Here is a 14,173-nt window from a genome sequence, read left to right on the forward strand (position 1 = left end):
ATACCAGAAGTTGTTTCAGATATATAAAGGGTAAAAGAGAGGCAAGAGTGGACATTGAACCACTGGAAAATGATGCTGGAGAGATTGTAATAAAGAACAAAGAAATAGCAGAAAAACTGAGTAAGTATTTTGCATCCGTCTTCACTGTAGATGACACCAGCAGCATGCCAGAAATTTGAAAATGTCAGGGAGCAGAAGTGAGTGTAGTCGTTATTACTAAACAGAAAGTGCTTGGGAAGCTGAAAGGTCTGAAGGTAGGTAAGTTACCTGGATCAGATGGACTACACCCTAGTGTTCTGAAAGAGGAAGCTGAAGAGATTGTGGAGGTTCTGGAGGACTGGAACATTGCAAATGTCTCTCTGATCTTTAGGAAAGGAGGGAGACAAAAAAAGGAAATTAGAGTCAGATAGCTTGACTTCAGTGCTTGGCAAGGTATTAGAGCCCTTTGTTAAGAATGAGTTTTCGGCATATTTGAGGCACACAATAAAATAAGCCAGTGTCAGCTTGGTCTCCTTAAGGAGAAATCTTGCCTGACCAATCTGTTGAATTTTTTAAAGGAGATAACAGGTAATATAAACAAAGGCGAGTCAGCAGAAGCACAAGGAAATCTGCAGATGCTGGAAGTACAAATAACACACACAAAATGCTGGTGGAACGCAGCAGGTCAGGCAGCATCTATAGGAAGAGGTACAGTTGACGTTTCGGGCCGAGACCCTTTGTCAGGAAAAAACGTCTTGGCCCGGAATGTCAGCAGATGTTGTTTACTTGAAAGGCCTTTGACAAGATGCCACACATGAGGCTAGGGTTGCCAGCTGTCCCTTATTAGCTGGGACATCCCGTGTATTGGGCTAAATTTGGTTTGTCCCATACGGGACTGCCCTTGTCCCATATTTCCCCCGCTAAGGTAGAGCGTTCCTATGAAACCGTTCGTAAGTCGAAATGGTGTAAAGCGCAGAAGCAATTGCCATTAATTTATATGGGAAAAATTTTTGAGCATTCTCAGACCCAAAAAATAACCTACCAAATCATACCAATAACATATAAAACCTAAAATAACACTAACATATGGTAAAAGCAGGAATGATATGATAAATACACAGTCTATATAAAGTAGAAATAATATATGCAGAGTGTATTAGAATCGAGAAGATTAAGCCAAAACCGATTTGTAGAAAAAAATCGGCACGTACATGCATGCGCACGTCACGCTTGTGCACACAGGTGCCCGCGCAGGGCTTCATGGTCATGGTAGTCTTTCTCAGGGTAAACACAAGTGTCCCGTATTTGACTGCTACTTTTGTCCTTGATTTGGGAGTGAGAAAGTTGGCATTGAGGCTGTTAAACAAGCTGAAAGCCCATTGCATTATGTGAAAGATACTAGCATGGACAGCAGGTAGGCTAACTGGCAGATGGAAAAGAGTCGGAATAAAGGGGGCCTTTTCTGTTTGGCTGCTGGTGAATAGTGATGTTCCACAGGGGTCAGTGTTGGGACCACTTCTTTTCATGTTATATGTCCATAATTCATTTGATGGAATTGATGGCTTTGTGGTCAAGTTTATGAAGGATACAAAGATAGGTGGAGGGGCAGGCAGCATTGAGGAAGCAGGGAGTCTGCAGAAGCACTTTGACAGATTAGGAGAGTGGGCAAAGATGTGGCAGATGGAATACAGTGCTGGGAATGCTCAGTCAACCGCTTTGGTAGAAGGAATAAAAGTGTAGAATATTTTCTAAATGGAGACTGAATTCGGAAATTAGAGATGCAAAGGAACATGGGGAGTCCTAGTGCTGGGTTTGCCAAAGGTTAACTTCTAGGTTGGGATAGAAACATAGAAAACCTACAGTACAATACAGGCCCTTCGGCCCACAAAGTTGTGCCAAACATGCCCCTACCTTAGAAATTACTAGGCTTACCTATAATCCTCTATTTTTCTAAGCTCCATGTACCTATCCAAAAGTCTCTTAAAAGACCCTATCATATCCACCTCCACCACCGTCACTGGCAGCCCATTCCACACACTCACCACTTTCTGAGTAAAAAACTTACCCCTGACATCTCTGTACCTACTCCCCAGCACCTTAAACCTGTGTCCTCTTGTGACAACTATTTCCGCCCTGGGAAAAAGCCTCTGACTATCCACACGATCAATGCCTCTCATCATCTTATACACCTTTATCAGGTCACCTCTCATCCTCCGTCACTCCGAGGAGAAAAGGCCGAGTTCACTCAACTTATTCTCAGAAGGCATGCTCCCCAATCCAGGCAACGTCCTTGTAAATCTCCTCTGCACTCTTTCTATGGCTTCCACATCCTTCCTGTAATGAGGCGACCAGAACTGAGCACAGTACTCCCAAGTGGGGTCTGACCAGGGTCCTATATAGCTGCAACATTACCTCTTGGCTCCTAAATTCAATTCCACGATTGATGAAGGCCAATACACTGTACGCTGCCTTAATCACAGAGTCAACCTACACAGCTGCTTTGAGCGTCCTATGGACTCGGACCCCAAGATCCCTCTGATCCTCCACACTGCCAAGAGTCTTACCATTAGTACTATATTCTGCCATCATATTTGACCTACCAAAAGGAACCACTTTGCACTTATCTGGGTTGAACTCCATCTGCCACTTCTCAGCCCAGTTTTGCATCCTGTCAATGTCCTGCTGCAACCTCTGACAGCTCTCCATACTATCCACAACACCTCCAACCTTTGTGTCATCAGCAAACTTACTAACCCATCCCTCCACTTCCTTATCCAGGTCATTTATAAAAATCATGAAGAGTAAGGGTCCCAGAACAGATCCCTAAGGTTCTCCGCTAGAGACTGACCTCCATGCAAAATATGACCCATCTACAACCACTCCTTGCCTTCTATGGGCAAGCCAGTTCTGGATCCACAAAGCAATGTCCCCTTGGATCCCATGCTTCCTTACTTTCTCAATAAGCCTTGCATGGGGTACCTTATCAAATGCCTTGCTGAAATCCATATACACTACATCTACTGCTCTTCCTTCATCAATGTGTTTAGTCACACCCTCAAAAAATTCAATCAAGCTCATAAGGCACGACCTGCCCTTGATAAAGCCATGCCGACTATTCCTAATCATATTATACTTCTCCAAATGTTCATAAATCCTGCTTCTCAGGATCTTCTCCATCAACTTATTCTTGAATAAAGGAAAAACATCCGCAACCCTCCAATCCTCCGGAACCTCTCCCGTCCCCAATGATGATGCGAAGATCATCGCCAGAGGCTCAGCAATCTCCTCCCTCGCCTCCCACAGTAGCCTGGGGTACATCTCATCCGGTCCTGGCAACTTATCCAACTTGATGCTTTCCAAAAGCTCCAGCACATCCTCTTTCTTAATATCTACATGTTCAAGCTTTTCAGTCTGCTGCAAGTTATCAATACAATCACCAAGATCCTTTTCCATAGTGAATACCGAAGTAAGGTATTCATTAATTACCACTGGGATTTCCTCCGGTTCCATACATACTGTCCCACTGTCATACTTGATAGGTCTTATTATTTCACGCCTTATCTTCTTGCTCTTCGCATACGTGTAGAATGCCTTGGGGTTTTCCTTAATCCTGCCCGCCAAGGCCTTCTCGTGGCCCCTTCTGGCTCTCCTAATTTCCTTCTTAAGCTGCTTCCGATTAGCTTTATAATCTTTTAGATCTCTAACATTACCTAGCTCTCTGAACCTTTTGTAAGCTTTTCTTTTCTTCTTGACTAGATTTATTACAGCCTTTGTACACCACGGTTCCTGTACCCTACCATAACTTCCCTGTCTCATTGGAACGTACCTATGCAGAACTCCACACAAATATCCCCTGAATATTTGCCACATTTCTTCCGTACTTTTCCCTGAGAACATCCGTTCCCAATTTAAGCTTCCAAGTTCCTGCCTGATAGTCTCATAATTCCCCTTAATCCAATTTAACGCTTTTCTAACTTGTCTGTTCCTATCTCTCTCCAATGCTATTATAAAGGAGGTAGAATTATGATCACTAACTCCAAAATGCTCTCCACTGAGAGATCTGACCAGGTTCATTTCCCAATACCAAATCAAGTACAGCCTCTCCTCTTGTAGGCTTATCTACATATTGTGACAAGAAACCACCTTGAACACACCTAACAAACTCCACCCCATCTAAACCCCTTGCTCTAGGGAGCTGCCAATCGATATTTGGGAAATTAGAATCTCCCATCATGACAACTCTTATTATTACACCTTTCCAGGATCTGTTTCCCTATCTGCTCCTCGATATCCCTGTTACTATTGGGCTGCCTATATAAAAAAAAAACACTCAGTAAAGTTATTAACCTCCACCCACAGAGACTCCATACACAATTCCTCCACGGCGTCCACCTTTTCTACAGCCGTGACATTATCTCTGATCAACAGTGCCACGCCCCCACCTCTTTTGCCTCCCTCCCTGTCCTTTCTGAAACATCTAAAACCCAGCACTTGAAGTAACCATTCCTGTCCCTGAGCCATCCAAGTCTCTGTAATGGCCACTGCATCATATCTCCAAGTACTGATCCACGCTCTAAGCTCATCTGCTTTGTTCACAACATTACTTGTGTTAAAATAGACGCATCTCAAACCTTCAGTCTGAGTACGTCCCTTCTCTATCACCTGCCTATCCTCCCTCTCGCACTGTCTACAAGTTTTCTCTATTTGTGAGCCAACCTCCTCTTCCCCAGTCTCTTCAGTTCGGTTCCCACCCCCCAACCATTCTAGTTTAAACTCTCCCCAGTAGCTTTAGCAAACCTCCCTGCCAGGATATTGGTCCCCCTGCGATTCAAGTGCAACCCATTCTTTTTTACAGGTCACACCTGCCCCAAAAGAGGTCCCAATGATCCAGAAATCTGAATCCCTGCCCCCTGCTCTAATCCCTCAGCCACGCATTTATCCTCCACCTCAATCTATTCCTATTCTCACTGTCGCATGGCACAGGCAATAATCCCAAGATTACTACCTTTGTGGTCCTGCTTCTCAGCTTCCTTCCTAACTCCCTGTAGTCTGTTTTCAGGACCTCATCCCTTTTCCTACCTATGTCATTGCTACCAATATGTACCACGACTTCTGACTGCTCTCCCTCCCACTGCAGGATATCTTGGATACGACCTGAAACATCTCGGACCCTGGCACCTGGCACCTGCATCCACAGAATCGCCTGTCTGACCCCCTAACTATAGAGTCCCCTATCACTGCTGCCTTCCTCTTCCTTTCCCTACCCTTCTGAGCCACAGGGCCAGACTCTGTGCCAGAGGCACGGCCACTGTTGATAGGAGTAAGGAAAGCATATGCAATGTTAGCATTCATTTCTAGAGGAGTAAAATATAAAAGCAAGATTATAATAAGGATTAATGTAGCCTTCGTCAGACCACATTTGGAATAGTGTGAGCAATTTTGGGCCCCATATTTTAAAAAATGATGTGCTGGCATTAGAGGTTTATGAGAATGATCCCAGTAATGAAAGGGTTAATGTTTGAGGAGTGTTTGATAGCTCTGGGCCTGAACTTGTTGAAATTTAGAAGAAGGAAGAGAATCTCATTGAAACCTATTGAATATTGAAAGATCTAGATAGAGCGGATGTGGAGAGGATGTTTTCTGTAGTGAGAGAATCCAGGATTAGAGGGCAGAGCTTCAGAATACAAGGACTACCTTCAGAACAGAAATGAGGAGGATTTTCTTTAGCCAGTGGGTGGTGAACCTGTGGAATTTGCTGTCAGACGTCCGTGGAAGTCAGGTCATTGTAGAAGATGATAGGTTATTAATTAATAAGGGCATCAAAGGTTATGAGGAGAAGGCAGGAAAATGGGTTTGCGATGGAAAATAAATCCGCCAAGGTTGAATGGCAGAGAAGGCTGAATGGGCTGAGGGGCCCATCTGCTGGTATGTCATATGGAAAGGACACACATCAACACCCTGGTGATGGTAATGTATGTTACGTTGAGAAAGCACAAAGCTGCCGCAAAAGACAAATATCAGCCTGTCTGCATTTGAACATGTGCAATCCATAATATGTGAGCTGAATGCACTCCAGTTCCAGGAATTCAGATCAGATGGAATTGGACCACAAAATGAGTTAGCACCACGTTAGATGTCGGTTTACTCTACCCAATTGACTTAATTCATCAACTTTTGGATCCTAATTTAGGATGTGGAGATTTATTTTAGTTAACTTGGCATGAGAAAATGAATTTTCCTTGTTTATTTGTTTTGGTTTCATGCATAAGGCACACAATCAGAAATTCTGTGGAAAATCTGAACTCCTGTCGTCAAATTGATATTTCTTTCCTTTCTGCAGGGCATTGACCAGTTTGGTCCACCAATGATTATTCACTTCAGGGTACAGTACTACGTGGAGAATGGGAGATTAATTGGGTGAGACTAAAGTGATGGAAGATTTTTTTTTTAAGCTTTAGCTAAGATGATAAGCCAATAATAGTTTTTAAGGATGCACATATTTGTAAAGTGGTTTTGATTAAATTACAGTGTCCATAAATATTCAGTAATTAAATTGTTTACAGCGTGTGCACAGATGTTCTCAATGCTTCAGTGAATTTACTTGTGTCTTTCGCTCAGGATGAAGTCAATCTATTTTATCATTTCCATTTGTTCAGCTTTTTTTCTGCATTATTGCTTTAAGCTGCACAATTCACAAAGTGCAGGAGAAATCGGAGAAATGATAGAAAAGAGTTCTGTCTCCTTGTCTAATATTAGAATCAGGTTTATTATCACTGACTTGTGTTGTGAAATGTGATGTTTTTTGACAGGAGTACAGTGCAACATAAAACATTACTACAAGCTAGGGTGAATGATGAGGTGGTGCTCGTGGACTGTTCAGTAATCTGATGGTAGAGGGCAAGAAGCAATTATTAAACCTTTAAGTGTGGGCCTTCGGGCTCCTGTACCTCCTTCACAATGGTAGAAATGAGACGAGGGTATGTCCAGAATAGTGAGGGCACTTAATGATTGATGCTGTCTTCTTGAGGCACTTTCTGAGGATGCCTTTGATGGAGGCTTCTGCCAGTGGTGGAGCTTGCTGAGTTGACACCCCTCTGCAGCCTCTTTCCATCCTGAACATTGGAACCTCCACACCAAGCAGTAATGCAGCCAGTCCAAGTGCTGTCAACGGCACATCCGTCCTAAACCTTTCATCAATCGATTCATTAATGTATATATCAATGCCTCTCCCAACACACGCCTTCACAATAATGCCTCTGAAAGGGAAAACTTTACAAAAATACCTTATCAGGCATTCAGAAGCAGGAGCAGGGAATCCAACCCATCGAGCCTTCTCTGCCATTTACCAAAATCATGGTTGATCTTCTACCTCAGCCCCATTCTCCCATGCTCTCCTACATTATAGGTTTCTGCATTTTTGTCCACGTCTGATATTCAGCTATGTATTACAGCGTGGCTTGTTGGTAGAGTATCTCAGTTAAGTGCATGTTGAGTATAAAGACAATCATTAACAAAGAAATAGTGCAAGTCCACAGCTAGGTATTCCTTGAGTCTGAAAAGAGAGCTATCATGTGCAAATTAGAGGTTTAATGGTATCCATTTGGCTGAAAAAATAGTCCTCTGCCTGTTGTGTATTGGGGATGTAATGACACTGTTTACTTGTCTCTCCAACCAGCATTTGAAATCATACTCTCTCCACTGCTGCTACATTTTGGCAGCTGTCTGCATCATCCATAGAATACACTGTGGCTGCTTGCAAATGTTGCTCCGATAGCACCTCTGAAGTACTCTGACCTCTAGCATTGAAGAACTCAGGGGAAATTTGCCACACCTCTAGGTTTAGCTCCATCATACTGAATTCAAAACCTCAAAATTTTCCCATAAATTACAGCGTTGAAGTAATTTTAAGCTCATGACTATAGCAGGTCGAGGGATTCTCTCCACAAGACGATAAAGCATACAGTAGGAGCAGAATTAGGCTATTCAGCCCGTCACATCTGCTCTGCCATACCGTCATGGCTGATTTATGATCTCTCTCAAACCCATTCTCCTGTCTTCTCAGTAACCTTTGCTCTGACTAATCAAGAACCTGTCAAACTCCTCTTTAAATATACTCAATGACTTGGCCTCCGCAGCTGTCCGTGGCAATGAATTCCACAGATTCACCATCTTCTGGCTAAATTCCCCCTCATCTCTGTTCTAAATAGATGTCCCTCTATCCTGAGGCTGTGCCCTCTGGTCCTAGACACCCCCACGATGGGATGCATCCTCTCCACATCCAGTTTATCTAGGCCTTTCAATATTCGATAAGCTTCAATGAGATCCCCCTCATTCTTCTAAACTCCAGCAAGTACAGGCCCAGAGCCATCAAAAGCTCCTCATTCATTAACACTTTCATTCCTGTAATCATTCTCCTCTGGACCATAATCTCTTAGCTGGGGGTGGAAGCTGTCAGGGATGAGGAAAAACATTGGCCTTACATGCTCACATCCCGTAAAATAATAAAACAAAACATTGAGCTCAAATTTATTGTTAAAGAATTAGAAGTGGAGGAATTTACCAAAAGGAATTTGAGAGTACTGGATGTTTGATGGGAAAGCTAACTCTGAGTCAGGGCTCCAAGGAAGACGTTGGAGAGGGTTGTGATGTTGGAAGAAGGAAGGGGTAATGTAAACATTTAAATACAGGAATGTGTTGGGGAATGTGAGCCAAAGCAAGGCAGCAGTAGCAGTGTGGAGTGTGACCTGAGACTAATCTGTAGGTGTGAGCTGACACAAATGGAAGATGGAGTAAGAATCTTCCGCTGCAGAGGTACAAAGGGATTTCTGAGCTTCTCAGTGCTGATGGGATAAGATCCGAGGAAAGATATGTGGGTAATAAAATGAAATGGATGTACTGTTCGGCGAGCGGGAGAGGCATTCAGCCCTGATTTAATCATCACATTCAGCTGTGTAAACTTCAGATATAGCTAAGACTAAGATTAAATTAGTAACATGGACATTAGGGACTCTGTGACCACATAATAAAACTCCAGTCTCCCCAGTGTTTATCTGAAAGAGCTTACCAACACTCCTTAAAAACAAAGAGGGAGTGACACATTCAGAAGTGGCAAAAACATAAACATCATAATGCAGTTATCGTGGCTTTGATCCTAATCTGCTATTTTTCTATTTCCAGTGACAGAATAGCGAGATACTATTATTACTGGCATTTACGGAAACAGGTTCTTCAATCCCAGTGCATGCTGCATGAAGAGGCCTACTTTCTACTTGCCGCTTACGCATTACAAGCAGACCTTGGCAACTACAAAAGGCACAAACATTATGGAAAATACTTTGAGCCAGAAGCTTACTTTCCTCCTTGGGTATGAACTTCAATTTTTTTTCTCTTTATAAATAAAGATGTGAGCCAAAACTCCAGTGTAAACTGTAGCTGGGGTAAGCTTACGAATTTGGAACATAAACAAGATTCTTCACTTTGAAACCTTTAAGTTTCATTCAAAATTCCCTTGAAATTTGGAGAAGGTTTCAATAATCTTGTAACTGAATGCAGGTTATTTGTGAATGATATTTCACCATTTACATCCTGGAGGAGGGTCTTCAGAGACTGAAAGGAGTTATGGATTTGGGCGTAACCTGATTTGAGAAAACTGGAAAATAAAACTTATGGGGCTTATAAAGAGGATGATATTTTCTCAATCCATTCTGTAACTTGAGAAACTGACTATCAGTTGCTTGGGGTCCACCAGTGTCTCTTCCTTGGTTGTGGATTTGTTTGATGTGAGTGGGAAATAGTAAAAAAAGTACCTCCCATTATTGACCTTGTGATTATTCTATAGAAATGTCAAGTTTGTGTGTTTTTGAGTTAAGTGCAGGATTTTTACATTCTATTGTGTTGAATTACTAGAAGCAATTCTTGGGTTTTAGGCTACAGTGACCTAATATAGTCAAATGAATTGCAAATGGTTGATTGGGGCCTATCCTGCTAAGGAATGTGGGGAGTATTAACCTTATGCTGCCTACTAAATATCATGTTGCCAGTGGTTCTACACAGAACATCCAAGTTATTAAGATATATCACAAACAAGAAGGGTCCTAGCATCAATCCCTGTGGTGCACCAATGCCTGCAGTCAACAAAGCATCAATCCACCATCACCCTCAGCCTCCTGTCAACATGCCCTTGTTTGGATTCAATTCATCAGTTCACCTTGGAGTAAGGTAGAAAGTTACTGCCAGAATGGAGTTTGTATGTTTTCCCAGTGACTGCATGGATTTCCTCCCACATTCCAAAGACATATGGTTAGGGTTAGTAAGCTGTAGGCATGCTGTGTTAGCACCGGACTCGTGGTAATATTTGCCGGCTGCTGCCCAGCACAATACTTGCTGATTTGATTTGATGCAAATGATGCATTTCACTGTATGTTCCAATGTACGTGTGAGAAATAAAGCTCGTCTTTGACCCTTCTGGACCTGCGCGCCATGCAGGACCTTGTCAGTTGCCATACTGCCCTCTATTTAGATAACACCTACCACCCTGCTTTCATCAGTCTTCATTACCAGCTCAGAAAAGCACAGTGTTATTAGTGAGGTGGGATTCTCCCTGCACAATGCCATGCTAACTTTCCCTAATCAGCCCCGTCTTTCAAGTGTGCATAAGTACTATCCCTCAGCATTTTCTCCAGTATTTTCCCTACCACTGACAGAAGGTTCACCGGCCTTTTGTTACCTGGGTTATGCATGCTGCACTTCTTAAATAATGGTATCAGCTATCCTCCGCTCTTCTGGCACTTCACTTATGCCTAACAAAGTTGCAAAAATCTCTCTGTCAAGTCCCCAACTACCTCCCCTCTTGTTTGCCATTGCATCCTAAGATGGGTCTCATCTGGCTTTGGGGATTTAACAACCCTTACAAATTCAATGATATTTAACATCTCCCCCTTTATAATACTGACCTTCTCCAAAGGATCAACACACCCTCCCTGAACTCACTATCTTCCATTCAGAATATAGATCTGAAATATTCAATTCGGACCTCACGCATGTTGCCTGGTTCAATCATAGATTAAAATTTGGTCCGCTCTTCCCTTGACTACGCTCTTGCACCTGATATTATAGAATATCTTGAGATTCTCCTTAATCTACTAATCATGGGTATGTTGTGGCACCTTTCTGCCCTTTTTGTGAAGACTACTCACTTTTAGAAGCCTACACACTCAGTATTCCTCAACAGACCCCTTTGATCCCATTTGCCATGTTTTCTTTATTTTCCTCATTAAAGCCTTTTATATTCTTCATTGTCTGAGGTTTCCTAATCCAACAGAGCTTCACCAAATGTGCTGGCCCTGTACTCTTAATAACTCTCTTTTTAATAGACTCTCACTTGACCCAGCTGGTGGCATAGTGGCATCAGTGCCGGACTTCGGGACGAAAGGTCCCCAGTTCAAATCCAGCCGGCTCCCCTGCACGCTTTCCATCCGTGCTGGGTTATGAGCTGGTGATCTCTTTGGAAACTCACCCAGCAGAAGGCAATGGCAAACCACTGCTGTAACTTGCCTCGTACGCGGCTCCCCACTACGTCAGTGAGGCGTGGAGGGAAATCGTCCGCTAACCGGAAAAGCTCTGGATGTGACGTACCTTTCCTCACTTATCAACTGTTGTTTTACCAAAGGTATCTGCTCCCAATCTACTCTCAACAGGTCCTCTCTAATGCCATTGATATCAGCTTTTCCTTACTTCAATACATTAATTTGAGGATCAACCATTTCCCTTTCCAAAACTACCTTGAAACTTACAGAATTATCGTCACCATTCTGAGTGCTTCCCCGTTAAGATTTACACACCTACCCAGTTTCACTTTCCAGGGCAAGATCAAACAACGCCCCTCTGTAGTACCTCTATCAACATATTGTCTTCACAAACTCTTGATCGCAATTTAAAAGATAAAATCTCGCGCTGCTATAACCTTGTTGAACTGTACGTTTCTGCAATTTGTTTACATACTTGTTCATCCAGTTCCCAATGACTGTGTTGAGCTTTCGAGCCGAGACCCTTCATCAGGACTTTCAATGACCTCATGGGTCCAATTGTAACCAAGCATTCCAGTGAATGGATCATAAAGTGCTATGTTCTGTCATCAGCAGCACTAGCCCCAGCCACAGTCCAATTCTGCATCCCCCCCCCCCCCGTTCACTAAGGAACAAGAGTGATCACTTGGGATTCATACTTCGTCCTGTGTTCCACAGACATCTTTGTCCCTGGTACTGTTGCATAGCCAACAACCACATCCTCCCCTTGTACACACTGCCAGCCAGTCCTCAGCAGACCCACTGCCCAAGGATGTTAGATGCCAGCCACTGATCAACTTCCTCTCTACTGCAGGGAGCATTGTGCACAATAGCAGAAAGAAAAACAAACTGCTGGGGATCTCTGTGTCAGGCGGCGTCTACGGAGGAAAAGGACAGTTAATGTTTCTGGACAAAGACCCTGCATCAGCCCCTCAGTAATTTGTGCTTTTTCGCAAATCATGCTGACTGTAGATTCCTGTGTCTCCCTGGGCACAATGGAGGCAGCAGCAAATAAGCAAAGGATCAAGAATCCTGCATGTCCTGGCCCCTAAGAGGGGCCATTTCAAGAAGCTTAGTGGCTTAGGATGTGGCCATTGGTAGGCTGGAAATATTCATTGTGACTATCCTTGTGTCACACCTTCCCCTCACAACATATTCTTCCCTAATTTATGAGGTACAAATCATGTGAATGTGTGGCTGTGGCTCCCCTGTCCCATCTCTGGACAACTGCATCCAGATATTTATTTCAGACCCCCTAGAAGCTTAGCCTGGTCAGTGCAGGACAGCTTACAGGGCATCCTGCATAGAAGGCATTATCTTTATGGTAGTCAAATCCATTCAAAGATTCATGGTCCCAATCATGATGTCTTGTGTAATGGCTGATCTTGCTGTCTCGCAAGTAGCTGCCGCCCAGTGTCTCAGGGCCCAACCAGAAATCTGGACCTGCTATCGTGTGATTACAGAGTTAAATTAGGTTTACTATTACCCATTGGCTTACTAGATCCAGTGATTCAGACCTGGAGCTGGTCAGGACTATTCTCCAAGGCCACTTACTCTCTTCTCCACGAAGGAAGCATGGATGAGCAAAAGCCAATGGAAGACAGGTGATTAGCTGAATGGCACTTGGGATGAATTAATTCCAAGTGTTTATAGAGTCATTGAAAAGTACAGCACAGAAACACTGGCCCAACTTGTCTGTGCTGAACCATTCAAACTGCCTACTCCTGTCGACCTGCACCAGCCCCATAGCCCTCTGTACCTCTATCACCCACGTACCTTTCCAAACTTCTCTTAAACATTGAAATCAAGCTCGCATTTTGCACCACTTGTGGTGGCAGCTCATTCCATGCTCTCACAACCCTCTGAGTGAAGAAGTTTCCCTTCATGTTCCCTTTACATTTTTCACCTTTCACTCTTAAGCCATGACCTCTGGTTATAGTCCCACTCAACCTCAGTGGAAGAAGCCTGTTTGCATTTACCCTACCTATACCCCTCATACTGTTGTATACCTCAATCAAATCTCCTCCCAATATTCTACATTCCAAGGAATAAAGTCCTAACCTATTCAATCTTCCCTTATGACTGTAACACTCAGCCTTATCAATTCACGTTCGTCTAGGGGAAACTGCTGCCTGCCGGCCCAACTGTTTCTCACATTGGCGTAGATGCTGTGTAATTCACCCCAATACAAACCCACAACGTAAAACAGCAGACAGTACACAATATGCAATTAAGTGATTACATTTTATAACTCTTATTTTGTGATGTGGTTAGTAGAAACAAATAAAATAAATTTATTGGGTGGCGCCTTTTATCAGTTCTGTGCACAAAATAATTCACTGGAGCTCATGCTTCTCTCGTTTGTCCTTAAATGACTTCCGAACCTCCGAACTGTCGAATTCTGGTATCGGCCATCCTGGGACCGCTGAACGCTCCTGTACTTGTCCTTCCACTTCACTCGCCTCGCCGAGAAAAGACTGCAAACTCTCCCCGGTTCCCACCATACAAGATAGCATAACAGGTCCTTCGTTGGTTAGTTTCCCCATTATCTATAGTTATAACCCAAACATCGCAGCTACAGAGAATTATTACCTCATCAGTTAACATTACAGAGAAGCCATTTCATTGTA

The 14,173-nt window shown here is 43.3% G+C and overlaps 1 protein-coding gene across 1 annotated transcript in view; it reads left to right on the forward strand.

Annotated features, from left to right (window-relative positions):
- The window catches only part of frmd6 (FERM domain containing 6), a 133,531-nt gene that overhangs the window by 63,809 nt on the left and 55,549 nt on the right, over positions 1 to 14,173 (forward strand). Inside the window, exons 5-6 of the mRNA XM_063048729.1 lie at positions 6,320 to 6,396; positions 9,157 to 9,343. Of these exons, the coding sequence (XP_062904799.1) occupies positions 6,320 to 6,396; positions 9,157 to 9,343 (264 nt within the window). The remainder of the gene's footprint in view (positions 1 to 6,319; positions 6,397 to 9,156; positions 9,344 to 14,173) is intronic.

The sequence above is a fragment of the Mobula hypostoma genome, chromosome 1, assembly GCF_963921235.1.
Source record: "Mobula hypostoma chromosome 1, sMobHyp1.1, whole genome shotgun sequence".
Classification (NCBI taxonomy): Eukaryota; Metazoa; Chordata; class Chondrichthyes; order Myliobatiformes; family Myliobatidae; genus Mobula; species Mobula hypostoma.